The sequence below is a fragment of the Phoca vitulina genome, unplaced genomic scaffold (assembly GCF_004348235.1).
Source record: "Phoca vitulina isolate PV1807 unplaced genomic scaffold, GSC_HSeal_1.0 scaffold89, whole genome shotgun sequence".
Lineage (NCBI taxonomy): Eukaryota > Metazoa > Chordata > Mammalia > Carnivora > Phocidae > Phoca > Phoca vitulina.
In genome coordinates, this window is record NW_022589792.1 from 1,325,666 (window position 1) to 1,353,495 (window position 27,830).

The window sequence follows — 27,830 nt, forward strand, 5'->3', positions numbered from 1 at the left end:
CGCACCTCCCCGGCGCGCGCCCGCCCGCCCGCTCGCCCCCGGCCCCGGCTCCTCCTCCTCCTCTTCTCGCCATTGCAGTTGGACTCAGCAGCCCGGTGCGCACCGCGTGGCTTTTGGGGGGAGACCCCGGCGGGCTGTGGCAGGAGGGCGGCGGCGGCGGTTGTGGTCGGGGAAGGGAACGCCGACAAGGTAAGCGTCAATGTGGCGGCGGCCGGGCCCGCTCCCGCCTCTGCCCCTCCCCCCGCCAGTCCTCCCACTCAGCGCGGGCCAGGCTGAGGGGTCGCGGTGACAAGGCCTCAGGCGCCCCGCGCTCCCTGCCTACGCCCGGTTCCCTCGCCCCAGCGCCTGGCTCATTCCTCCCTCTCCAGTCTCGCTCCCGCGCTCGGCCGTTACTCTCCCCCATTGTGCCGAGGAAACAAAATGGCGGCGGCGGCGGCGAGGGCCCGGTGCGCGCGCATCCGCCCCCCCTCGCGGCCCCTCGGCCGGCGGCGGCGCCTCGCGCGGGGGGTGCGCGCGCACCGGGCCCCCGGCCGCCGAGTCCCCCGGGCCCGGCTTTGTCTGTTGCGGCGCCCCGCGCGCACGCGCGCACGTGCCGGGAGCACACACCCCCCTTGGCCGGTAGCATCCTGGCCGGAGCGGCAGGGGCGACCCCCCCTCCTCGTTCCTTTCTAGTCTTTGTCCCAGTCCCGTCCCGGTTCCAGGAGAGTCCCAGGTTCCCGAGGCGGGAAATGTCGCCGCCTTTGTCCTTACATGGCGTGGAGACGCGGACCTCCTCCCTGAAACCCCGTTCCCACGCTGATTGCACAGGAGGCCTTTGTCGGTGCATGGGGTTCCCAAATCTGTAGTCGGCCAGGCCTCCCCCAGGTCAGGACCCATATTTGGCGGAGGGTTTAAGCTTTCCCTTTCTTTAGTTTTGTTTCATTGATGATGAATTTTCTCCAGATTGCTTAGGATTTGCATCCTTCCTCAAAATGGTGATCTGGTGCGATATTTGGGTACGCTGAAACTTGCAAGATTGTGACCCATACATGAGAGCTTGAAACGGTTTTCTACCTTATTTTCTCAAGTAGTTGAGTGACTGAGTTGAAGTTCTGCCCCAGTGAATCCGGCGCCTGGATGAATTATCTGGGTTGTACAGTGATCAGCACGCTCTCCCCCAATTCAGAACTGGGGAAGATAAGCCATCTCTTCTCAGTATTTCCAAAATTGATTGACCCGTTGCTTGGGATTCTGCTCACGGGACATGATGGATCAGTAAGGGAGTGCCAGTTTCCCTGAGAAGGCTTCTTTTTCTGGACTTAGGTATTTCAGTGATTCTGAATCTTTTTCTGATTGCTTGGGATTCTCTCCTCTTTAAAGTGAGTGGCCTAGTGGCATATTTGGGTTCCACAGGAAAACCTAAGGTGCCACCCAGAGTTGGGACTCAAATTTAGGGCTTCAGACTCTTTTTTTTTATCTTAGATAGTTGTGGTTGGGAATCTCCGCGGATTGCTCACATTGCTGCCACTATGCTTTGTGTGTGATGCTTTGTGTGTGGTCTCGTGGGATGTAGGTAACAGCAGCCGGTCAGGCTGTGAATGAAGTGTGGGAACGAGAAACTCAGTAGCAGCTGGAAAAGGGAAAAACAGGCCAACTGGGTACTGGCAGGTGCTATTGTCCCTGGTCCTGGGGTCTTTCTCCCTGAGCTGCTGTTCGCCATGTGAGCAGATCCTGGACCCCGGAATTTGTGAATGGAATCTCTGCAGGCCCTAGCGTTTGGAGTTGATTGGAGGCTGGCAGTTACTGCCAGGCTCGGCCTTGCCAGCACTGGGTGCGGGTGTATCAGAGTTTCCCTACTCTCCTAGAGCTTGGGCAAGCCTGGGAATCACACTCTCTCTGGAGTGGAGTGGTACCTAATCGCTTGCAGTTTTTGTTTGTTTTTTCCTGATTGAACTTGTCTAGTGCCTGTAGGCAAAAATTCCTTTCTTTAGCTTCTTCTAGTATATTTTAGAGGGTTTTTTGTTTTTGTTTTTGTTTTGTTTTGAGGCCCATATTATGGAGAGTGAGGAATCTAAGGCTGTTTCTTAGTTTTCTTAAATTCTTCCTGTCAAAAAACTACATTGTCAAGAGCGGCTGCTAATATTTTGATGTCACTTACTTGGTGCTCATTTTCATGCTCCTCTGCTTAAGTTCTCCAGGTAGGAACAGGAGGAGTCAGTGATGAGGAAAGAGCTTTCTCTAAGTCTATAAGCCTCTTCTTTTTGAGTAAGCAAGATGTGGGGCTTGGAAATGTTCTTCTGGAAAAGGACTTTATAAATTTTCTTTGGGGGGGGGTGCCTGGGTGGCTCAGTCAGTTGGGTGTCTGCCTTCGGCTCAGATCATGATCCTGGGACCCTGGGACCAAGCTTGGTGTCCAGCTCCCTGCCGGGCGGGGAGCCTGCTTCTCCCTCTCCCTCTGCTGCTCCCCCCTCTCCCTCTGCTGCTCCGCCTGCTTGTGCTCTCTTGCTTGTGCTATCTCTCTCTCAAATAAATAAAATCTTTAAAAAAGAAAAAGAAAGTTTTCTTTGGGTTGGATCAGCTCCCTCTTATTTACCTCTCTCACCTCCTCCCCAGTTCCTCCTGATTTCATCTTTTATGACTCAGAGGAATAATTACCTTCCCCAGGAAACTTGGGTTTATACCTCCTTGGATTTGCCCTCCTGTTGTTACATTTTGTCAGTAAGTTGATCAACCTTGTGCGGTTTTGAGCTGTACATGTCACTGTCTAGTGTGAAATGCATGTACGTCTCACAAAGCGGTGACATTTTATCTGAATGTTGCTTTGATTGAACATGGGAATTAGGATTTTCTAGGCCATATGTATTGGATGCTTTTTATCTTAGCCAAGTCCTTGGAGAAAAAGATTTGATTTCTGTTTCCAGTGGAAGGGTTTGAATTTAAAGGCAGATAGTGGTTTGACAGGAGTCTACACACAGTGAAGCGTGTTGGGGGCCCTGAAGGGATGAGATTCCTTCAGATTCCTGCTGCAGCACTTCTGAGTTTTGTCTGAAACAACTAGCTTCCCTCTCTGCTAGTTAGGGTAAGTCAGTGCTTTTTGTGGTGCTAACAGCATTACAGAAATAACATCGAAAACCGGGTAGACAGGTGTTTGTTAGGGAGCCTTGTCAGTGTACTGACTTTTAAAAATTGTTTCTTGCCATTTTATTCTCTGTTAAATCCCTGTGATATTTCCCCAAGGTTGCACTTTATAAGTGATCCCATTATAAATTGTGATTGGAAATTTAGAAGTGACTTTTAACATCTATTTTCACATGTTTCGAGAAAGCGATGTCCAGTTGAAATTTAAGTTTCTTGTTTTTTGTTTTTTTAAAGATTTTATTTATTTATTTGACAGAGACACAGCGAGAGAGGGAACACAAGCAGGGGGAGTGGGAGAGGGAGAAGCAGGCTTCCCGCGGAGCAGGGAGCCCGATGCGGGGCCTGATCCCAGGACCCTGGGATCATGACCTGAGCCGAAGGCAGACGCTGAACGACTGAGCCACCCAGGTGCCCCGAAATTTAATTTTTTTTTTTATTAAATGTTTAGGGGATGAAGAAATTGAAAATGTAGCCACTAGTTTTTTTTTAAAGATTTTATTTATTTTTTTCGACAGAGAGAGACACAGCGAGAGAGGGGACACAAGCAGGGGGAGTGGGAGAGGGAGAAGCAGGCTTCCCGCCAAGCAGGGAGCCCGGTGCGGGGCTCAATCCCAGGACCCCGGGATCATGACCTGAGCTGAAGGCAGACGCTTAACGACTGAGCCACCCGGGTGCCCCTGTAGCCACTAGTTTTAACAAGAAAATGAGTTTATTGTCCACAGGCTATTTTCTTGTGTGCCATATATGATCAGTAAGGATCATTTAGTTACAAAACTGAATATGCTGGGCGCCTGGGTGGCTCAGTTGGTTAAGCGACTGCCTTCGGCTCAGGTCATGATCCCGGAGTCCCGGGATCGAGTCCCACGTCGGGCTCCCTGCTCGGCAGGGAGTCTGCTTCTCCCTCTAACCCTACCCCCTCTTGCGCTCTCTCTCTCACTCTCAAATAAATAAAATCTTAAAAAAAAAAACCAAAAAACTGAATATGCATCCTTTTATAAAAGTATGTAAATTTGCTCCAAATTATTTTTATAATCTTAGGTGATTAGTGAGAAGTGATGCTATTGGCAGTTTGAGATCCATTGTAATTTTCTTGAATGTTCCAAACGGCCATCCTTCTTAATATGTTCATTAGGATTGTGGTTCAAGCTCAGTCTTAACTGGGATAATCTTCCCGGCCACTTGCTTTTCTGTTGCTTCCTTTTGACTGCTTTTCTTATCTGAGTCTGTGTGTGTTTAAAGAATAAAATGTTGCAAGTTAGATTTGCTTCTCCATGGTACATTTAGTTTTTTTTTGCAGGTTGTTGTGTATTCATAATTCAGAAAAGCAGTCCAAATGTCAGCAATGTGAAAAAAACCATCCCAGCCCCATGGCTCATAACAGCCCTTAATAAACATTTGTCCTGTGGGTGACCTGTGCAGAATCCATGCAGGAAGGAATAATGGCTGCCCGGAGAGGGCTCACCAGTGACCACAGCAGCACAGAGCAGATGTATGAGTTGACAGGAGTGGAGAGAAGGTGAATGGAGTTGATTTTGGTGAAGTTAACTTGAGTTTGTGTTTTAAAATCTCGGCTCTGGAAAAACACTGGCAGTTTCTTACAAAACTAAACAGGCAACCACCATATGACCCAGCAATTTCACTCTTGGGCATTTATCCCAAAGAAATGTATGGTTATGTCTACATAAAAATCTATACACAAATGTTCATAGTAGCTTTATTCTTGATAGCCAGGAATGGGAAGCCATGCAGATGTCCTTCAGCGGGTGAATGGTTAAACAGTGGTGGCTCCATACTGTGGAATGCTACTGAGCAACCAAAAGGAGAAAGCTGTTGATACAAAACTTGGATGAATATTGAGGCAGTTATGTTGCATGAAAGAAGCCAATACTGAAAGATTGCATGCTCTGCAATTCCATTTATATAACGTTGTTGGAGTGCCAAAATTACAGGAATGGTGAATGGATTAGTGGTCTTTAGGTTAGGCATATGGGGAGTGGTGGAAGGGGCGTGTGGCCAGTCATGTGCAACAGGAGGGATCCTTGTGGGGCTGGCAGTGGTCTGTGTCTGACTATATCCATGTCTGCGTTGTGGTTATGATACTGTACTATGTAGTTTGCAAGATGTTACCATTGGGAGAAACTGGTTAGAGAGTACAGGTGATCTCTGTTATTTCTTACTACAGCTGCATGTGAAGCTACAGTTACTTTAGAATAAAAAGTTTTATTTAAAAGAGGGCCACCCTGGGGAGGTGGGGGGTGATGGGGTAACTGGGTGTTGGGCATTAATGAGGGCATATGATGTACTAAGCACTGGGTGTTAACACGCAACTGATGAATCACTGAACTCTATCTCTGAAACTAGTAATACGCTATATGTTAATTTAAATAAAATAAAAATTTAAAAAACCTAAAAGTGCCACCCTTACCCACTAAAATAATTCATGTTTGTGAATTCGCATACATTACATCCTTTGAGTTTTTTTTTTTTTTTTTTTTTTTTTTGTAACGGGCAGTTGGTGTGGGATGCTTTTGGGAGAAGTAAACAAATTGCATGCCAAGTTAAAAAAAAAAATCTGGGGCACCTGGATGGCTCAGGTGATTAAGCATCTGACTCTTGATTTCTGCTCAGGTCGTGATCTCAGGGTTGTGAGTTCAGGTCCCACATTGGGCTCCACACTGGGTGTGGAACCTACTTAAAAAAAAAAAATGCAACATGGGAGGGTTGCCTTGGGGGTCCCCCCTCCCCAGCCAGGTGTGGAAGATTTCCTAAACTTACTTCCTTTGTCCCCTTGCTGCTTGAAGAGGATGTTGGAAAGGAGGTTTGGTAATTCCCACTTGGAGTCATGGTACACACTTTACTGTCAGGTCCTCTCACAGGCAGACTTTAATAAAACATTTCTGTAGGTTCATCCAAGAGTTGTTGAAATTCCTCCTTTAATATACTGTATTTGAGGTTTTACGGTTGATGAAACATCTTCCACAAAGTCATCTTTTATCCTTACTGTTTGCAACTCTTCGGCATTGCTAGTGTTTTCCATCTCATGTTTGACCCAGCTCTGAACAGGTAGGTAATTTGCTGGAAGGTCTCACAACTGCTAGGTTGGAGAGCCCTAGTAGGCGCAAACCTGGGGGCGTTTGTCTCCCAAGACCCGTGAATGCTCTACAATACTAGTGGGCCTAGAGTCCGGGGTCTCACAGACCAGGGGAGTTCCAGAAACATTTTGGGGGAAAAAACCTGTATTTGTCAACTTTTTATTTAGTCAAGGAAAATATCTTTTTAATTAATTAGTGTAACCAGTCTCCATCTTTTCATGAGAAAAGACATGCTTTTTAAAATTGAAAATATTTGTGAAAATCTTTATTCCTAACTTTATACCTCCCTATGAACCAGTAAAAATACTGTTGCAGACGGAATTGGGAACCACTGTACTAGACTTCAGATCTGTGCTGGATTTTAAAATTTCTCCGAGTGGCATTTTAGATTGGCATCTTCTGACTGGATTACTTTGTTAAAATTATTTTTCATGGGGCGCCTGACTGGCTCAGTTGTTAAGCGTCTGCCTTCGGCTCAGGTCATGATCCCAGGGTCCTGGGGATCGAGCCCCGCATCAGGTTCCCTGCTCTGCGGGAAGCCTACTTCTCCCTCTCCCACTCCCCCTGCTTGTGTTCCTTCTCTCGCTGTCTCTGTCAAATAAATAAAATCTTTAAAAAAAATAAAAAATAAAGGGCGCCTGGGTGGCTCAGTCATTAAGTGTCTGCCTTCGGCTCAGGTCATGATCCCGGGGTCCTGGGATCGAGCCCCGCATCAGGCTCCCTGCTCAGCGGGAAGTCTGCTTCTCCCTCTCCCACTCCCCCTGCTTGTGTTCCCTCTCTCGCTGTGTCTCTTTCTATCAGATAAATAAATAAAATCTTTAAAAAATAATAAAAAATAAAATTATTTTTCATGTGTCCTTGATGATGTCAAAATGTACAAGTTTGTAGAGTCAGTAAAGAGTAGCATGTGTCTATCGCTTCACTTCACACTCCAGGATAGGATAGCTCCAGAGATGGGGAAATCAGGAGTGGGGTTTGGATCCTTGTAAATTTCAAAGCCTGATTCCTTCAGTCTCTTAGATGAGCATCTGCTTCAGGACTATTCCCCAGAGTTGCTGGAATAGCGGTAGGATTTCGTGAAATGTCCTGGAAGGGGCATGGTATCTGGTGGGGTTTTATTTTGTTTGTTTGTTTGTTTTTTATTTTTTTTATTATTTTTATTTTTTTTTAAAGGTTTTATTTATTTATTTGACAGAGAGAGAGACAGCGAGAGAGGGAACACAAGCAGGGGGAGTGGGAGAGGGAGAAGCAGGCTTCCCGCAGAGCTGGGAGCCCAATGCGGGGCTCGATCCCAGGACCCTGAGATCATGACCTGAGCCGAAGGCAGCCACTTAACTGACTGAGCCACTCAGGTGCCCCTTATTATTTTTTTTTTTTGTAACGGGCAGTTGGTGGGGGATGCTTTTGGGAGAAGTAAACAAATTGCATGCCAAGTTAAAAAAAAAAAAAAATTATTTAAGATAGGTGGGGCCATACCTGTTAGGATGTTGCCACTACACCTGTTCATTCATTCTATAAATGGTTGTTGATCCACACATGCTAACTTGGGCGTGTTTTTTTCTAACAGCAAGTGCCACATATGTCATATTCTAATTAGCAAGAGGTCAGAAATGTGGTCATCACGCTGCAAGCAAAAGGTTTTGTGGTTTAAACTTCTGTAACTCTGCATGCTGTGAGTGGGCTGGATTTAAGAAAGAAACCTGATCCCTGTTAGAACATCCCAAGCCACACAAAGTTCATGTTTAAAATTCTGATTCTTCACTCTCCAGCTGTTCCTTGCTTCGGTTTCCTTTCAGAGAGACTGGACTTGTAAAAATCAGGCTTCCTTGTGCTCCATTTTTTAATCATAATGGTGGTTGCAGGGCGGGGGCCAGTGGAGTGTTGCCTCTAGGTAGGTGGGTGTTGTGGACTTCTCACTAACAGTGTTCTCTGCTAAAAATCTTGAAAAGGAGGTTTCTGCTTGCGCAGAAGACCCCTATGTCTGTTAATGAGATGGATCCCCTGGTATTCAAGACCAGAGCAGCTGGCTTCTGAAAAGCTGGCTTGGATGACAGATCTGGGTTCACATAGAGACAACGAGGCCAGATTTGCTGGCCTGCAAAGGAGCATTGTCTCCAGTTTTTCAGCATTTGTTTTAGCTCAGGTAATTAGTGCTCTTACTCACTTTGTGCCCCTGAATCAAGAGGCATCACTACCAAGGCCTGGTCTAAAGGAGGAGGGCTCCGGGGGTGAATGTTCCACAGATGGGGGGCCAGGTGTGGTGGTCAGGGCCAGCCACAGCCCAGTGAGTCTCTTCAGGGGTTTCTTCTGGGGCCTGCCTCTTGGAGCAGAGGAAGGTCAGGTGCTGCAGCTGGCTGCGGCCAAGGCACACCCACGTTCGGAGTTTTAAGGGTGAAGGCAGCAGATGGAAACCTACATGCAGGACAGTTGCTGAAAGCAGGTGCATTTGGGAGGCTTGTGTGTGTCCTTGAGGTACTTTTGATGGGCTCATTTCTTCTGACGCAGTATCTTTTTACCCGTTGGTAGAAGAGTGATTTTCTACTCCCAGTTTCTCTTTGTCAGATGGCATTTATTCTTGGTTGAGATGCCCCACCTCAACTGTGGGCAGGCTTCAGTCCCTCTTCACCATTTTCAGAGTAGGGAGTTGGGATACAGACACCTCCAGTAGTGGCAGATTAGGGTTTGGGGTTTTTATTAAGTATCGTTATGGACTCAAGCTTTTATGTACATTTAATGTGCTGAATCAATTTTGGTTGTATATTTATAATGTTTTATTATGAAAATTTTCAAACATACACCGAAGGTGACACGATTTTACAGTGAACAGCTACCTGTAGATAAAGCCTCGGTTCTGCCATTGACATTTGACTATGGTTGGTTGGTTGGTTGTTTTTGACTATGGTTTTGTCTCACACATCTCCGTCTGTTCTGGTTATCCTTCAGTCCACAGTTACTTATTCATGCATTTACTGGATGTCTCTGACCTATAATCCACTTTATTCTTATGATGCATTTCAAAGTAGCAGAAAGTTGCTGTCTTGTATCTAAATATTAACTAGAATCCAGTATTTATTTATAGTTTTTTTTTAAATAATGCACACATCTTGAGTATACCATTCAATTAGTTTTGACCACTGCATACGCTCAACCCCTACCAAGATGGAGACCGTGACCATCACCCTGAAAGCACCCTTCCCAGGTGTCCCTGCCATCACCTGTGTGTAAGGCAACTGCTGAGCGCTTGTGGCTCTTCTGGAACTTCATACATACGGCAGCATTTTATGTTTGTTTTGTTTTTTGTATTCCATTGCTGCAAATGTAGCTGGTGGGAGCCTTTACAAGTCAACTCCTTGTCCTTTGGACTTGCACTAGTGTCCGAGCGCTTCCTTGCTTTCTGATCTGCAAATGACCGGGCTCACACAGTCCCGGGGCGAGGTGCCGAATCAACCATTTCTCTGGAGAGCTCCTTTTAGAAAGTTAGAGAATGTCGGGTCTGTAAAATCCAGAATGAAAAGGTCTTAGCCTTCTGAAACCTTGGTTTAAGCTCTGTTGTTTTTAAAGCCTCTGCATTTGATGTTTGTGGCGGAGGAGGAGTGTAGTATGAAGAGCTGGTACGTGTACGGTGAAACGCTGGCTCCTAGCGTCTTGTTGGGCTTGGAAGGAAGGAGTTTCTTCTCTACCTTGTGCCAGCCAGCCCCGGGGCCTGGTGTGGAGGAGGTATATGCTAAATACGTGTTGAGTAAATAAATACGTTTTTTATTTTTATTTTTTTAAAGATTTTATTTACTTGACAGAGACACAGCGAGAGAGGGAACACAAGCAGGGGGAGTGGGAGAGGGAGAAGCAGGCTTCCTGCTGAGCAGGGAGCCCAATGCGGGGCTCGATCCCAGGCCCCTGGGGTCATGACCTGAGCCGAAGACAGACGCTTAACGACTGAGCCACCCACACGCCCCTAAACACGGTTTTTAAACATCAGCCTTCTTTATCAGATTGATGAGGTTCCAGCATAGATGCGGCCAGGAGTGGGGGCTGTTTAACATGGCCGTATCACCAGTAGGTTGGGATTTCTCAGAGTCTGCTTCTTGGCTTAGAACTGGGTATCTGAGCGTCGGTTAAATTTTTAGATGACCTGTGGTGGCTGCACTTTAGTTAGGAGTACATAAGTCTGTTCTGCAATTAAAGAAAAAACTGGATTGGCAGTTTTCAGACATCACAAGTGAATCCCAACATACCCGTCTCCCAGCTTCAACAGCTGTAAGCACTTCGCCATCCTGTTTTATCTTTGTCCCCATCTCCACTGCCTGCCTCCCTGGAGTGTTTTAGAGCAAACACCAGGCGTGTACTTTCAACCATAAATTTATCTTAAATACATACCTAACAGGTAAAGCATTCTTTTTGAATACAATCTTGATATCCTGTGTTCCTAACTGAATGAATGGGAACTTCTTCATAGAGGATGCACTTTGTCACTCATTGCTTAGCCCCCAGGGCAACCTGGCAAATGGAGATCTTGTTGATAGAAGTTGGTGCCATTATGAAGGGTCCATGGGGTTTGTGCCGCATGCTTTCTGTAAGTTGACTTGTTTAATTTTCACTCCTCTTGCCAAGGTAGGGGGGGCCGCATCCATGTCACAGGTGTAGAAGGAAGCTGCAAGGAAACTTAAGGGCCACATGGCTAGTGGCTGGGCAGGCAGGGTTTCAAGCCCAGGTATGTGCTGAAGCTCCCACTTGGTGGTGACCGAGTTGTTCATCAGGGGTACCGTGAACAGCTGAGCCCAGAGATTGGCCTCCACTCTTCTCCCCACCCCGCCAGGCATAGTCTTGACCCCTGCTTGTGCGTAGCTCTGCAGGAATATCACCTCTCATTCCACCTTTCAGTTTTATAGTTCTACTTTGAAACTTACAAATTTGCAATTAGAATGTTAGGTAGTCCTGAAGCATTGTGGGAAATTCTTGTTTTGGCCCGTCATGTCCAAGTTTGTCCTTGAAGCGTGTGGCTTTCCAGGTGGGGCCTGTTGCCCTGGCTGGTAACTGACCAAGATCAAAGGGGCTGTGTGGTTGGATGGGATGGGTGGATTCATCTGTTGTGTATTACCGTGATGGATTTTGTTGTTGTTGTTTACTCATTTGGAAGATTTCAGTGTGGACCAGACTGTTTGCACAGAGTGGGAATTGAGTAGGTTGTCGTCAGCATGTTATTTAGAGCCCAAGATGGTAATTACAGCTGTGCTTGCCCTGAAGACTTCTGTTGCGCACTTGAGTTCTCTCGGCCTCTCCAAAATGGAACCCACAGGTGTGGCCACGTGGTGCCGTGGTCACATCCACCTGATGTTTCAGAAGGTTCTTTCCTTCCGGTTTATAGAAGCTCCTGTCTCATGCTTTCCTTCCATTTTTTTCATTACCCTCAAAGACCAGAGCTCCTTCTGTCTCTTTTCCTTGTCCAAACACCAAGAGTTTGCTGAACATTTGTATTGTTACCTTTTATTGGAGGCTCATTGATTTTTTATTTTATTTTTTTTATATTTGTAAAAACTGGCATACTTTGCATTAAAAAAAGATGAAAGAAGATGAAGTAGAAAGAGTGGGAAGTCAGAGTTGGCTTCTGAAACCAGCTGTTTTCATTTTTAGGGGATTTTGTAATTAGTTGTTTGTACCTCAGCTTAGCAGTGGTTACTTGGAAATAAAGATGTGCCCTGCTGTGTTACCGGGGCCCCTTCAGGTGGCTGCACCACTGTCTTTTGTCCTATTCAGTATCTGGCTGCTAAAATTCATCCATCTATGAAATATTTGAAACTAAAAAGATTTTCTGATCTTATAGATAGTTGAAGTATTGATAACACCAAGGAAATCTGTTACAATTTGAAAAGATAAGCAAACATTTGATTTCCAGACACTACAGCAAAAGAAGTAAAAATGGTAAGTTTTTTTTTATCTTATTTCTTTATTCGTATTTAGAGATGTAGCATTTCTCCAAGGCATTTGATCCTCATGTTTTTTCATTAGACTTCTTGAATTATAAAATACTACTACATAGTGTTAAGAGTTCACACGTATATACATACAGACACACATATGAAGTTGAGTGTGCCCCCTTTCTCTCAACTGCCTCGAGAATGAACAGCTGTTCCCTCTGGTTGTCCTCCTTCTCAGACCTTCAGTAGTGGTCGTGTAGGGGGCCTACTTTGACGCAAATGATAAGGCATAATTCTGAGTTGGGCAGCTTGAAAGATGAGTGGAGGGTTGCTCGATGTCTCTGCAAGATTTTTAACTGAGTGTTCGCATTTCCAGCGTCCAATGCGAATTTTTGTGAATGACGATCGCCACGTGATGGCAAAGCATTCTTCTGTTTATCCAACCCAAGAGGAACTGGAGGCAGTCCAGAACATGGTGTCCCACACAGAGAGGGCTCTCAAAGCTGTGTCTGACTGGATAGATGAACAGGAGAAAGGGAGCAGCGAGCACGCGGAGTCCGAGAATGTGGATGTGCCCCCAGAGGATGAGACCAAAGAAGGGGCTGGGTACGTTTGAGGTTTTGGGAGGGTGGGGATCCTTCCTAGAGAGTCTGGCCAGCATGGGAGTGAGCATCTTCTTTTCTAAGGAACTCCAGCCTTTCCAGGGCCTCTGGGTTCTGGCTGCACAGAATCCCTCACTGAGCGTACTTTGGTGTGTCCCTCAGGGAGCAGAAGACGGAGCACATGACCAGAACCCTGCGGGGTGTGATGCGCGTTGGCCTCGTGGCAAAGGGCCTGCTGCTCAAGGGGGACTTGGATTTAGAGCTGGTGCTGCTATGTAAGGAGAAGCCCACTACCGCCCTCCTGGACAAGGTGGCTGACAACCTCGCCATCCAGCTCGCTGTGAGTGTGACTGCCTCCACGGGGCGGGGTCAGGTCATTCTTGTTGAGGACGGCGGGACAGGAAGAGAGGCCCGTTTGTGCTGTGCACTAGGAGGCACGCTACAAACCCCCCCTTGCACGTGCTTGCGCATGCCTTATCCGTAGGTGATGGGCAGGATGCCGCAGGGCTGCTAAGGTCCTGGTGCCTGATTGACCGAGACGGCCCAGACACTCTGTCAGCCAGGAAAGGCTCGGTGCCTACCATGTGGTGGGCTGCACTGTTCGGGGCTGCACCGGGCTAGAGCTCTGAATCCACGCTCAGTGGGGTGGATGGGCGGATAGAAGGTATAATGATTAACTCTTCCTCCCTGATCCAAAACTGGACATAAGAACTTTTTAAAAACCAGCTTATTTATTTCATTACAAAAGTGTTGCATAAATAATAGTCTCTGATATTTCTTGAGAATTGACTACACCAGACCCTAGGCCAGGTGTGCTGTTTATATGTATATCATTTTCTTCTCACAACGACCCTTGGAGATAGGATTTTATCGTCCGAGTATTTTAGGAGATGTGACTAGGGCGCAAGGAGCTGAGTGGTTGATCCCAGGATCCCTGGTTGTGAGTCCTGGGGTTTTAGGACCTCCGTGCATCCCCACCGTATGCTGCCTCCTTGGGACACACTCACCCTCAATTTAGCAACAGGAATAGCAGAAGAATAAAGTAACAAAACAAAACTTAGAAATTGCATTCCTTAGGGAAAGGCACTGTTCATTTTCATATGTAAACATGGATTTTTTTTTCCACATGTAACTGATAATTTGGGATTTAGAGTAGAGGTCAGAATTGAAATGTGGAGCTAATGCAGTTCAGTAGATACTTCTGGAGAGCTGTATTTCAGGTGAATGAAGCACTAAACTTTTCTGTTTTGGTGGTAATTTTATGTTAATTTTAATCCATGTCTATCAAAAGTATATTCGTTGATGAAAATTACGTTGTTGTAAATGTTTCTAAAGGAAAGACATCTTTTGTAAAAAGTCTTTAAAGAAAGATACAAATAAAGTGTGTTTTTATTGATTCAGATTAGTGGTTTTTGACTGGGGCAACTTTGCCCCCCACAGAGGACATTTGGCGAGTTGGAGACAGTTTTGGTTGTCACGGGGCGGGGGGGAGTGGGGTGCTGCTGATCTCCGCTCGGTGGGGGCCGGAGATGGCTGCTCAGTGTCCCACAAGGCGGACGCTGGCCCTGCAGCCCAGAGGCTGGCCCAGTAGCCCAGAGGGTCCCTAGTGCTTAGGTGGAGAACAGCCCCAGTTTAGATCTTTCAGTGTGTATTTGTCTTCCCCTTAATGTGGTATTTCCTTTATGTTTTCCCTAACAAAACCTGTTAAGAGTTTGAATTTTCTTCATTAAGGCACATATAAACTGGTACAAAGGAGAAAGCGGAAGCCAGGTGAACATCCTTTTGTAGAAACATGCGTTTGCAGCAAGCACATGCTTTTCTGTGTGTGCATCATGTGATACAGATTACCTTACTATACTGTTTCTTTCCACATTGATGGCTGCTCACCCCAGTAGGGAAACACCAGTGGTGGATTCCGCTCTGCTGGGGGTTGTATTTGCACGTGGTGTCTGTGTAAGCCTCCTGCAGCCTGGTGGTTTAGGTCTTGTCAAAAGTCCATTTTATACATTAGAAACCAGCATCTGAATGAGATGAAGTGACTTGCCCAGAGTTACCCAACTACCAGGCGACAGAATGAGGATTCACACTCTTGTCTCCTTCTCCCAGCCCCTGAAGTGTTACCCATCGCATTGTAAAGCTCCCCATGAAAAATGACTTCTCTGCGCAGTTAGAGACCTCCACTCTGGAGTACCCAGAAAATGGCCAAAGACCTGGTGGGCAGAAGGGAGGTCCTGATCCCCTAGATGAAGGAGCTGCTGTCCCGTCACCCTGCAAGAAGCTGACGTGTGCTGTGGTAACCAGCGAGACAGAGCTGTTGATTGCCTGCCTTGAGGAGGAACTGTGTTTGAAAGTTGCGTTCTCTTTTGTAGGCGGTCACAGAAGACAAGTACGAAATACTCCAGTCTGTTGACGATGCTGCGATTGTGATAAAAAACACAAAAGAGCCTCCATTGTCCCTGACCATCCACCTGACGTCCCCTGTTGTCAGAGAAGAAATGGAGAAAGTATTAGCCGGAGGTAGGGAGGCTGAGAAAGGCCAGCAGGACTGTGGAAACTTGGTGTTCCCTCGCCGGGCAAATGTGCTATTCAGTTTTAGCCTGCTTTGGTAAAAGGCTGTCGGTGTAGCTTTGGCCACCTGTAGACTCTGAGATCACATCTCCCGTGCAGTTTCAGTACTTGGGAGTTTGACAAAACGGTTGCACTAAAAGTGAGTAGCACTTTTCATAGAGGATTGCACCATTTTTTGTTTATCTGAATCCTTGAGTGTTCTCATCAGTGTTAAACTTGGTTTTTCTGTTGAGCGTTCTCTGGCCTTGGAAAAGTGTGTCCCTGGTGATTTTATGGCTTTTAAATTCTGGAAGACTACCAGATGGTTTCTGCATGAACATCACGTTGGAGTCGTGCAAACAGCTTGTGTTGTAGCAGAACCGAGGGCTGCCTCGCTTGGCCTCCCTTGGCCTCTTCCAGGGGCCGCTTTTATCAGCTGCCGGGATTGAAATGCAAAGAGCTGGTACAGAGTTTTGGATAAAGTTGTAAACGGTTGTGTGATTTGCAAACCAAAACCTCAGAGGCTCATAATACTTTCGTAATTCAAAGGCCACCGAGGGCCCCTCCTGTGTCTCTTCTGCGAGGATGGTTTTTATCGCGCTCCGCAGAGCGGAGGTGACGGTCGCAGGCCTTATCCAAACCCCTGACCCCCGGGTGGCGGCAGTGACAGCTCTCTAGTTCTGCTGCAGCAGAGGCTCACACCTTGCGCCCTTGTTGCTATTCTTTGATTACCTTTGGTTCTGATACCTGATTCCAATTATCGATTTAGGGACTCTGGACCTTTGACCAACAGGACTCTCTCTGTCAAGGGCTGGGGCTAGGGCAGTCCCGCCTGGTGGGCGGAGGTGGTCCCCCTTTGCCGCAGATGCCTCAGGGGATGGCCGTTGTGGGAAGCAGAGAGGGAGTTCATTTCCACTCCCCCCCCCACCTATTTTGGTGCTTTTGTTTTTGTTTTTTGGGGGGTTTTGTTTTGTTTTTGTTTTTATTGGTGTTTTTTTTTTTCTTTTTGTTTTTTGGGTTTTTTTGCTATTGAAATTTTTAGTATAGCTAATTTATCGGGAGATCATGGGGAGGAAGCAAGGTAATTGTCTATTAGAAGATAGGATCCACCTATCTGTCCCCCTCCCCCATGGGATGATTCCTTTTAGAGTAACTTCCCACTTTTGTTTTTGTTTTTGTTTTTTTTGGAGGGGCCTCCAATTTTTACGATCTCCTCAGGGCAGAGTTAAATGCACTCTAGCTTCTCCTTCCCTGGTCTAGGGTGGAGATGACTTGAGATTCTGGGAGCCTCAGCTGCCCTTTAGGAAGCTGCCACATCCCCTTTCCACCTGACAGAAACCCCTTGGTCAAACTGTACCTTGTCTTCTTATTCCATCCATGAATAGAAACGCTATCAGTCAACGATCCCCCGGACGTTCTGGACAGGCAGAAATGCCTTGCTGCCTTGGCGTCCCTCCGACACGCCAAGTGGTTCCAGGTTTGCATTTTGTTCTTCTATTTGTCTTTTGGTAGAGAATTCCTAAGTTTTAACTTGGCTAACTTGCACCATAAAGTTTCGGTAACGTTGAAGATCGCCGTGCCGAGCTTAGCACCTGCAGGCGTGCGGTTGCTAACAGAGCGCGCATAGACAAATTTGACGTCCCCAGAGGAGGCTTGTGACTGAGTAGGTGGGCTGCTGCTGCTTTGTGCCAAGAGTAACCTGTTCTCATCCACATGGTGAAACCGCTGCTGACCACACACTTGATGGTCTTGAACGTTCACCATTTACCCTTGACAAAGTAGCACCCTGAGACTTGTGTTTTTCATGTTTGCCTTGTGTTTAAGGGAGGTTCCTTGGTATAAAGAGCCTGTGCTTTGTTCTCTAGGCCAGAGCCAACGGGCTGAAGTCGTGTGTCATTGTCATCCGGGTCCTGAGGGACCTGTGTACCCGCGTGCCCACCTGGGGTCCCCTCAGAGGATGGGTAAGGCACCTTGTAGCTATGGCCACTTGAGGGTCAGGTATGCAGAGATGTTCTCCCATATCGCAGGAATATGTTATGATAACTGGGCTGGAGGGGCCCTCTGGGGTGTGGCCGATGGATCCCCGTACTAGCCATTTATTGAGCAACTACTTTGTGCCACTCCCTGGGTGGGGGATGAGAGCTAGAACAGGACGGCCATCCCCATTCTGCCCCCCCCCCAATGGTGGACACAAGCTCAGCCTAGGGAGGGGGCCGGCCAGGTAGCACGTTTACTGTGACACTGTTCTCCACGAAGAATTTTTGTAGCTGCTCTTGGACAGGGGTCAGCAAAGTGGGGCCCATAGGCCAAATCTGGCCAGCTGCCTATCTACGCCCGTAGTTATAGGGTTTTTATATTTTTAAGTGGCTACATAATAAATATAAGTACCTAGATAACCGCCTCAGCTTGGCCTCTTGGCTCACATAGTCTGACAGATTGATTTACTGTTTGTCCCTTTAAGGAAAAGTCACCAAGCCAGGCTGTAGTTGTCCTGATTTCAGTTTAGCCTCAACTTGTGAACTTGGAGGGCTTTGACACCTCTCCCCCCAAAAAACACACACAGACATAGTGACAGCTCCTCAGTGTCGGCTGACCACCTCCTGGACACTGGAGCTAACTGTCCCTCTTGCCTTTCAGCCCCTTGAGCTTCTCTGTGAGAAGTCCATCGGCACGGCCAACAGACCAATGGGTGCCGGCGAGGCCCTGCGGAGAGTGCTGGAGTGCCTGGCGTCGGGGATCGTGATGCCAGGTTGGGGCCTTGTGCTTTGCAAGTTGCAGGGAAAGGACAGGGATTGAGGCCCTGAGGCCGCTTCCTGGCGGGTCCCCCGACTGGGTTAGGGCAGCAGCAGCCCCGTGTCCCCCTAGGGCTGAAGCATGTGACTACCCTCTTGCACCATCATATCCAGCCCTGTGCCGGCTCCGCAGCTGTGACTCAGGGCGGATCCGGGGCAGTGGTGACCCACTCCCACGCGAGCTCCTTGCTCTGAGACACGTGGATTATTTATCTCATGGGCTGGACGCCGAGTGGGTCACCGAGCTCAGCGTGTTTTCCAGAGCTGGGTGTGGATGGGGCGTGGGGGGTAACGCACCTGGTTCCCTCAGGCAGCACAACTCTTCCAAGATGCTAAAAGATAATCCTCTGCATATCTTCCTTGTTTCCTGCCTTCAGATGGTTCTGGCATTTATGACCCTTGTGAAAAAGAAGCCACTGATGCTATTGGGCATCTAGACAGACAGCAACGGGAAGATATCACACAGAGTGCGCAGGTATAGTCTTCGCCATTGCCACCGTGAGCCCTTACCCAGGCTGTAATCGCTGGCTTCCAGTTCCGTTACTGGGTATTCTCAGGGTAGCCGCTGGACTCATAGGCTCAGGTTGGGGACCGAAGGTGAAGGGATTGTGCCTGATACAGGGCGCCCCAACCTGGGCTGCTTCTTTCCCTTGGCGCCACGCGTGGTTGTCGCCTGTCCCCTCAGCCTGCTCGAGTGCTATTTTTGGACACCGAGTTCAGTGGGGAGATGTTATTTGCAGTGTGCACTGCTCCAGGGTCCTTCCCTTGCAGGCCCACCACGTGGCTCCGTGTGGCAACCAGTCCCCAGATTGGGGTCTCCTGTATTCCTCTCAAGGGGGGTGGTCACAGGCTGGCCTTCCCCCACAGCAAGGTTGGGCCCTGGCAGTCAGGCCCTCCCCTGGCTGTTGGGGGACCCCTTGCTGTTGTAGGGGAAACCGTTAGCAACCCCCTCAGCTCCCACCCCTTCCAGAAGGCGTTAGTGAGCGCACAGTCCCTGGCGGGGAGCACAGGGCGGCTGAGTCAGGTCCTCTTCCCCTCCTCCAGCATGCCCTGCGACTCGCTGCGTTCGGCCAGCTCCATAAAGTTCTGGGTATGGACCCTCTGCCTTCTAAGATGCCCAAGAAACCAAAGAATGAAAACCCAGTGGACTACACAGGTAAGCACGCCACAGGGGCCTGGCCCCAGGCTGGTGGTGTCAGCGTGGACTGCTGGCAGGAGCACAGGAGGGATTCTCAGCCTTTTCTCTTGTGATCTCTTCCTTCAGTTCAAATCCCCCCCAGCACCACCTATGCCATTACGCCCATGAAACGCCCAATGGAAGAAGATGGGGAGGAAAAGTCTCCTAGCAAAAAGAAGAAGAAGATTCAGAAGAAAGGTACTAGCATTTGTTTCTAGTCCTTAGTGTGTCTTTCTTCTGGCTCAATTAAGAGTCATCCCAAAGTGGTGAGATGCTTGCTTTTGCCTTAATTTTCTCAGACAGGATATCGCAGCCTGTTGTTAAATGACTGCTTGTTGTGGGGGTCTGGAACGCAAGTGGGGTGGCCATGCTGGGAGCAGCATGGGTGAGGCCTTGGCCAGCGTGGGCTCCCAGGCCACCGGGCCGTGCGCCAGGAGGTCGTCCGGGGAGTGCTGAATGACAGTCCAGAACAGTGTTGGGGTTCTCTCTCTGTAGAGGAGAAGGCAGAGCCCCCTCAAGCTATGAATGCCCTCATGAGACTCAACCAGCTGAAGCCAGGCCTGCAGTATAAGCTGGTTTCCCAGACCGGCCCGGTGCACGCCCCCATCTTTACCATGTCTGTGGAGGTGGACGGCAGCTCATTCGAGGCCTCCGGACCATCCAAGAAGACGGCCAAGCTGCACGTGGCCGTGAAGGTAAACATGGGCAGGGTCGGGCACCCAGTGCTTGTTCTCTGCACAGCAAAGCACTTCTGCATCTTGGGCTCCTGTGGAGCTGAGGCTATCAAAACCCTCAGCGAAGACAACTCAAGGCTTAGGGAGGGTGTGTGAACACTGAGTTGAGATGTTTAAGTGTCTGCCAAGTCACACATGGAAGAATGGCTTCATCATTGTGGTTGACAGGCAGAGTCCCCAAATGTAGCTGGGCAGCAGGGTTTCGGGGGATGGGGGAGACAGCCTCCAGTTGCTGGCTGCCACCCTAGGAGCCTCTGATTCAGGATCCTGGGGAAAGGGCAGAGATCTTCGTAGATGACCCTGGTGCTAAGTCCCCCTCCCTAACTGGGGAGCCTTGCGGGTGTCCCTCTGCAGGTGTTACAGGACATGGGCCTGCCTACTGGCGCAGAAGGCAGAGACTCCAGCAAGGGGGAGGATTCCGCTGAGGAAACGGAAGCAAAGCCGGCCGTGGTGGCCCCTCCACCTGTGGTGGAAGCCTCTTCGACCCCCAGTGCTGCCTTCCCCTCAGATCCCACCGCCGAGGTGAGCACATGGTGGGGGCCGGCAGCTCTGTGTCCTGTGAGCCAGCATGGTTACTGGTTCTTGTTACTCACGCCCCCCTCTCCCCGCAAAGAGTAGCTTCCAGTCTAGGGGCCTGCACGGGGAGCTGGGTGTGAGCCTTTGAGCCACCACCAAGAGGGCCCTGCTGATGCTGACCCAGTGCCCAGGGCTGCAGTGGGATGGCCCTTGGTCAAAGGCAGGCCATGCCCCAGAGAGAGGGTGCGGGTGGAGGCAGTCCTGTTGCTGGGAGGCCCTCAGATGACTTCCAGAGTCTGGGAGGCAAGGGTGGTGCGGGACAGCAGGGAAAATGGAGTGGAGGGGCCTCTCTCATGTTTGGGGGACAGCTGCCCTCCACATGCCGGAAAACCCTTAGCTGAGTTTTTTGGTTTTCTTTTCTGTTTTCCCTGAGAACGTAAAACAGCAGGGGCCGATCCTGACCAAGCATGGCAAGAACCCTGTTATGGAACTTAACGAAAAGAGGCGTGGCCTCAAGTATGAGCTCATCTCCGAGACCGGGGGCAGCCACGACAAGCGCTTCGTCATGGAGGTGAGCAGCTGTCTCCCCAGGAGAGCACTCCTGCCCCAGGGGGAGGCGCCGGGCTACGCTGACCATGCGTCTGTTCTTCCTAGGTCGAGGTGGACGGACAGAAGTTTCAGGGTGCTGGCTCAAACAAAAAGGTGGCAAAAGCATATGCTGCTCTTGCCGCACTAGAAAAGCTATTCCCTGATGCCCCTCTCGCCCTGGAAGCCAACAAGAAGAAGAGAGCCCCCGTCCCTGTCAGAGGTGGACCGAAATTTGCTGCTAAGGTAAGCAGTTGGCCCGGCCGTCTCTGGCCTTAGCTCTCGAGTTCTGTGGTTGGAGTGCGAGGTGAACGCCCCTCGTCTCTGTTCTCTCCCCTGCAGCCACATAACCCTGGGTTTGGCATGGGAGGCCCCATGCACAATGAAGTGCCCCCGCCCCCGAACCTTCGAGGGCGGGGAAGAGGAGGAAACATCCGAGGTCGAGGGAGAGGGAGAGGATTTGGTGGCACCAACCATGGAGGCTACATGAACGCTGGTGAGGACCCTTGCCTTGTGTTGGCCTGTGGACCCTGCTTGCTCCCTGGAGCGTGCGGGGCCCCTGGGGTCAGGCCGAGACGGCGGGAGAGCAGGGGCAGGGCAGGCTCACCTTGCAGCCCTGTAAGCCTGTGTGTGTTCCTTGCAGGCGCGGGATACGGCAGCTATGGGTATGGAGGCAACTCGGCGACAGCAGGCTACAGTAAGTGTGTGTTTCTCTTTGTCTGAGGGTGGGGAGAAGCTACAGTGTAGCTGCCACACCGAGGTAGGGCAGGGCGGCCCCGCAGCAGCAGCCTCCCTGAGATTTAGGAGTGGCACGCACCTCTTCTCAGGGGTTAGGGCAGACGATCCTCCAGCCCCGTCCTGCAGAAGTGTAATTTGCTCTTTAAATGTTAACACACATATTTGTGTGACTTGAAATTTTCTTAAGAGTCAGAATTTTAAATTTCTCTGCTGTAAGCCATGCGAAGCACCAGTCCTCTGATGATGCTTTTCCTGACAGTGCGCAGCTCTTGTCTTGAGAAGGAGCCTTCACTGGGGGGTTACAGGAGCAGAGAAATCTAAAACATGAATTTCAAATGTGGCGCTCTGTGCCATTTTTCAAAAGAATTCTAATTTTTTTTCTCTGCTCTGTCTCCCCCTTTTGTAGGTGACTTTTTCACAGACTGCTACGGCTATCATGATTTTGGGTCTTCCTAGAGCATCTAAAAGTATTGCACACAAAATCAACTTTTTACTCCAATTTTCTCGAACTCCAAAACCCAAAGTGTCCGTGCTGTGCCCCTGTGCTTCACTGGGTTTCTCAACCGTGGCTTGTCACCGCAGCTTGTCTGAAACTCTTAGCCTGCAGAATTTAAGACAATGGCAGTTTTTATCGTGATTTGCCTTTGAACTTGGTCATATTGAAGTTCACAATAAGTGGAAAACAATTTTCAGAGAATGCATTTTTGTGCAGAATTGCACAGAATTCTAGAGCCAGCGCTGGTCAGCACCAAGGCAAAAGCCCACCTTTGCTTTTTGTGGAAAGCATTACCTTATTTAAGAGACAGATAATGATGCATTTTAATCTACCTTTGTCTTAATTTACAGCAGGTTTTGTATGAATTTTTAACCTTTTAACAAATTCCCACATCTGGTTGATGCCTTTGACAGTAATGAAAATGATTTTATCACATCTGAATCCAGAGCAACTGGCTTTTTTTTTCTTCTTCTTCTTCTTTTTTTTTTTTAAAATAAGCTTGTAAAACGTTGGGAACATTGGGAATTGTACATTGTGCTAAGTTAACCTCTCCCGCCTTTTGTAAATGCTCTGGTGGGTTCTTGTTTGGGGGTGTGGTATTTTGTGGCTGGTTTAGTTAGAGGTGAACTCTCAAAGGTATCAAAACTGTGCTTCCATTATTAGTGCAGGAAACAGACAGGCTTTAAGGGAGAGAGAACGTGGAATTTTGCAAGTCCTAATCACAGCTGCAAATGCATGGGATTCTAGAGTTTGTTTGTTTTAATGGGGCTTTAAAATAATTAAGCAGAAAGACTTAATACGCAGCCCAGTTCTGCCCGTGAGGACCCAGTGCTGCTGGGTATGCAGCCATGATGGATTCCAGAAGGTCTGGAATCTTCTGCCCTCTCACCTTTGGGTGCAGGCTGGAGTTTCTGACTTCTCCCTGTACGCAGAGGCACACGGAGGCAATAGCGTTCTTCACCGAGACCCCCGTTTCCCAGTGGCAGTCCCTTTTGGAAAGAGCACGGTTCGGCTCTGGTCAGCAGTCCTTTGCAGCAAAGCCTGCCTTTGCGTTGACTTGCAAGATTTTGCGTTTTTTCAGGCAAAAAGTGGTCAAAACGGTTACTATATAATTTGTTCCCAGAGGTTTGAAACATTCAGTGAAACTTTTTAAAACTTTGCATGATGTATTTTTTTTTTTTTTTAGAAAGTTATTGTTTGAGAATAATGTCTTTTTATACCAGGAAATAGTTATCCTGAAATGACGTTGAAAACTTCTCCTTCCCTTTATTTTTTTTTAATCAATACATGTTAAAGTAACAAGTCCTCAGTACTTGGCGTCTTCATTCATTCCTGTGCTTGAGGAGGGTCGCTGAGGTGCTCAGTTTAGGCCGTGGGGCAGCTGAGGTGGCGGGGTTCTGAGAGGGGGTCTGAAGAGGACCTCCTATCCTCCAGCCTCCTTGCCAGGCCTTCGCATGTTTGCTCTCTTGCATTGTGGACCATGCCCTTCTCCTTGGTGTTTTTGGCTTTGTGATGGGGGTGGGTGGAGGGGTGGAGGAGGCCACCTGAAGAAAATAAACTGATGTCACAGATCAGTTTTATCCAAATTATTGTTCCAGCAACCCAAGACCTAGCAGTGTGGGGTGCACATCTGCAGCGGGTGGGAGGCATGGGATGACTCCCAAATTAACTCTACCCAAAAGGCAGGGGAACCCTTGGTGCTAAATATGGGAAGGAAGGTTGGCTGTGTGGGAGTGTCCCCTCCCCCTCCCAGTCACCCTGGGCTCAGCGGGGTAGCTCCAGGTTGTCTGTAGACTGAGGCAGCACCAACCGGCGAAGGCGTGCCCACAGGCCCACGTACCTGCTCCGCCAGCCAGGAGCCCCACTGGCCCCGTGTGAGCGCTGGGGATTGCTCTGCTGGGCTTGAGAGCCACCCACACGGCCTGGCCTCCCCTTCCTCCCACCTCACCTTCGCTGACCCATCCCCCATCGGCCCACCTGAGTGTCTGGTGGGGGCAGGGTGTGGACATACCTGTCTTGTGGGATGGGATCTACACGGAGGACCAGAGGAGGGTCTTACTGTGACATTCTCAGCTTCAGGGTCTGAGAATGTGGCGGCCTCCCTGCACGCTTGTCAATCCACGCTCGGTCCGCCTGCCCCTGGCAGCTGTGCTGGGAACCAAGAGGGGCCCTCTGGGGGGCCATCTGCGGCTGTAACTGGAGGCCTGGCCTGGATGTTCGGATCCCAACTTTTTAGCCAGCCTCCCCATGAGAATCACTCCTTAAGTCCTGCGTTTGCACCAGTCACACCAGGGAGACGCCCCCAGGTCATTTGACTAACTCTCCATTTACTTCTTCAAGAGCCACATCAGACCAGTCGTTCGTCCAGGAGTGACACCAGTTTCCGGGGCCTTGTTAAAGAGCATCCCTTGGGGTTCCCCAGGCCTTTGACTGCAGAGCCCCGTCCCAGCACAGCAGGGGGGCGGTGGGGGTGGCCGGCTGCTTCTCTGGGGCTTTGCTTTCCCTGTCACCGTCGGGGACATCTGGGTAACAGCTAGTCATGAATGTCATCTCGCGCTCAGAGCTCATCTCATTGTAATGTTGACATCCGCTGCAAAAGCTGCTGTTGGCGCGCTGTCCTGCGGCTGCTTGGCAAAGATCCATTGTTGTCGTCAGCTGATGGGGGAGTGGCGCTGAAGGCTGGACCAGCCCAAACCCGGCTGCTTTAAGGACCCGAGCCACTGCTCCTCGCTCTCCTGCCTCTGGCCCTCTGCCCTGGCCCCGGGCAGCGGGGCTTGTGGGTCAGCCTTGAGGACCCACAGCTGCCACCTTCCCTGTCTTTGCCCTCCCCCGTCTCCCCCCTCCTCCGCCTGACCCGCTGCCTTCCTGTTTAGGTCAGTTCTACAGCAACGGAGGGCATTCTGGGAATGCCGGTGGTGGCGGCGGCGGGGGCGGTGGTGGCTCCTCCGGCTACAGCTCCTACTACCAAGGCGACAACTACAACTCACCGGTGCCCCCGAAACACGCCGGAAAGAAGCAGCCGCATGGGGGCCAGCAGAAGCCCTCCTACGGCTCGGGCTACCAGTCCCACCAAGGCCAGCAGCAGTCGTACAGCCAGGGCCAGTACAGCAACTATGGCCCCCCGCAGGGCAAGCAGAAGGGCTATAACCATGGACAAGGCAACTACTCCTCCTACTCAAACTCCTACAGCTCCCCCGGGGGCGGGGGCGGATCAGACTACAGCTACGAGAGCAAATTCAGTGAGTTGGCTTCCAGGGCCCCGAGGCCTGGCCGGGGTCTGGGCCCGCGGCGCACCCCGTGGAGTGTCGGAAGTCAGCTTTTGCCCTGGCCTCTTGCTCAGGGACTGGAAGGAAGCCGGGTGGTGCTGGCTGCTGGGCGGGCTTTAGGGAAATCGTGGAGGCAGAGTTCCCTTGGCCCAGATCCTTGCCGTTCCCTTCCTGTGGTGGTCTCCAAAGGTGGGTCTAGCGGAGGCCCCTGTGCCGAGGAAGCCTGTGCGTTGAGGCTGGGGTACAAGGGTGGAGTCTGTGAGTCGGGGCCGGCTGCTCTGCGGGGAGCTCTGGGGATGGGCCCTGGAGACAGCCTTGCCTCCAGCCCCCAAAGAGCCCGAGTCACTTCTCTGCCCCGCCTCTCCCTCCCCCTCATGCCCACACCCAACAGGCTGCAGCTGAGCTGGTGGCCGAGCTAGGAAAGCGTAGGTGGGCGCTTGTTTTCTGTGATGGGACATTGGTCCGCAGGCGGGCCAGGGACTTTAAAGAAGCCATGTTCTCTGTGTGTGGGGGCCAGGGGACACTGGGTGTCTGGTGGCAGCTGGGTGGGAGGAGAGGAAGCTGCCGTGTGGTTCCTGAAGTGCTGGGAAGCTTGGGTTGGAGGAGTAGGTGGGAAGGCAGGATGCAGCTGGGCGTCCGAGCTTGGTGAGTGGGCTGACCCAGGGCATGATGACCTTGCAGGGCTGCAGCCGGCCCCTGGCAGTCCTCAGCCGAATGGACATGTGCCAGATGAAAGCAGATGGGACAGGGAGATTTGTAAAGGCCCATGGTCCCAACCTGCCACTTCCAGGGCCATAGCACGAGGATCCCAGACCACCCCAGCTGTGTCTTAGCCAAGGCCCCTTAACCACGCTGTCTTCTCTCCCCCAGACTACAGTGGTAGTGGAGGCCGGAGCGGCGGGAACAGCTACGGCTCAGGCGGGTCGTCCTACAACCCAGGGTCACACGGGGGCTACGGCGGTGGCTCTGGGGGTGGCTCCTCATACCAAGGCAAACAAGGTGGGCCTGGATCGGCAGGTGGCACAGTACGGGGGCGGGGGGGGTCCGGTGATGAGGGGCATCGCCTGGCGTGGACAGGCGGGTAGCGTAGGCAGGGCTGCGGTGGCACCTGCCATCTGGCTTCCATGTGGGATGAGAACAGGAAGAGGGAGACGCGGGCACACGGGCTCAGGCATACCTCCAGCTTCTCGGCTTTTCAGAAGCCAGATGTCCAGATGTTGCCTTGGTCTTAAAATGATGGCGCCTGTATGGAAAGTGCTCACAACACCGAGGCCCAGACAGCCTGCTGCGTGGCCTCTGGTTCAGGGGCTTCAGGCTCAGCCTTGTGCTCGGGCGGCCCCCAGAGACCGCTCCCGCTGCCGCTGCCTGTACGGGACAGATCCCCACCGCTTACGAACCAGGGTCCGGTGGTTCCACCTCACAGGGTGTCGGTGGCCACCAGCCCTGATGACCCAGGAAAGGCACTGAGCGAGAGGCCGTGCCCGTACTGCTCCCCTGCTGCGGTCTCGCGAGCGGACACAGCGCGGCTCGGGTGCTGGCCGTGGTGCTCCCCCTAACCCCGCTCCTCTCTTCCCTAGGGGGCTACTCGTCACAATCAAACTACAACTCCCCGGGCTCCGGCCAGAATTACAGCGGCCCTCCCAGCTCCTACCAGTCCTCACAGGGCGGCTACGGCAGAAACGCAGATCACAGCATGAACTACCAGTATAGATAAAGCCCCCCCGAGGGGTGAAGATTTGTACCTTCTGCACTTACCCCTCGTTGTAAGATTCAGTTTTATGCATCACAGTTAACATGTCAGCTGGCCTCCAGGCCCCCTCCGCCCCAACATGTCCACGTTGCTGTGTTGTGAGGTGCAGCTGGTCACTGCTGTGACCCGTCCTGTGACCCATATTTAGCCGTGTTTGGGACTTCCGTGTCTTCAATGGTTTGTTAGTTGCCATCACAACTTTGTCCGAGTAGAGTTTTTTGAGTTCTTGCAGTTACGTATCCCTCTGTCTATTTACAATTGGTGTTAGTGTTAACTCAGTTTGTCTTTAAATAGCTACAGAAGGGATACATCATCTGTTAATGCTTTTGTGAAGTGAGTTAAACGAGCTTTCTGTATTTTAATGCTTTAGTGTTTCAGTTTTATAAGTGAAGATTTTATTTTAAAAACCAGTGGGAAAGAGTGGGGTTTTTTTGTATGTCTGGATCATTCAGGCAGTACATCTGAATTAAGCTGAATGTAGACAAATAAAGAAAAAGAAAACTCTG

At 50.2% G+C, this 27,830-nt stretch overlaps 1 protein-coding gene across 4 annotated transcripts; it reads left to right on the plus strand.

Moving 5' to 3' along the window:
• ILF3 (interleukin enhancer binding factor 3) lies at positions 1-27,830 on the plus strand. 4 transcript variants are annotated; one of them, XM_032395969.1, is made up of 20 exons: positions 1-189; positions 12,028-12,125; positions 12,498-12,727; positions 12,886-13,063; positions 15,093-15,240; positions 16,656-16,747; positions 17,136-17,231; positions 17,908-18,019; positions 18,440-18,537; positions 19,107-19,218; positions 19,327-19,437; positions 19,735-19,934; positions 20,328-20,495; positions 20,923-21,060; positions 21,144-21,320; positions 21,417-21,570; positions 21,718-21,771; positions 25,182-25,547; positions 26,445-26,573; positions 27,152-27,830. In XM_032395969.1, the coding sequence occupies exons 2-20, from the start codon at positions 12,123-12,125 to the stop codon at positions 27,286-27,288; spliced, it is 2,703 nt and encodes a 900-aa protein (XP_032251860.1). In that variant the 5' UTR covers positions 1-189; positions 12,028-12,122; the 3' UTR covers positions 27,289-27,830. The 4 variants fall into 4 exon arrangements, with proteins under 4 accessions (XP_032251860.1, XP_032251861.1, XP_032251862.1 ...); XM_032395970.1 differs by having other exon boundaries at positions 20,935-21,060; XM_032395971.1 differs by lacking the exons at positions 25,182-25,547; positions 26,445-26,573; positions 27,152-27,830 and adding an exon at positions 22,219-25,123.

Excerpts from the sequence above, each read along its gene's own strand:
- ILF3 (XM_032395969.1), top strand. Across the intron at positions 17,232-17,907 it reads GGGGTCCCCTCAGAGGATGG|CCCCTTGAGCTTCTCTGTGA; the intron begins GTAAGGCACCTT and ends CTTGCCTTTCAG. Across the intron at positions 25,548-26,444 it reads CAGCTACGAGAGCAAATTCA|ACTACAGTGGTAGTGGAGGC; the intron begins GTGAGTTGGCTT and ends TCTCTCCCCCAG.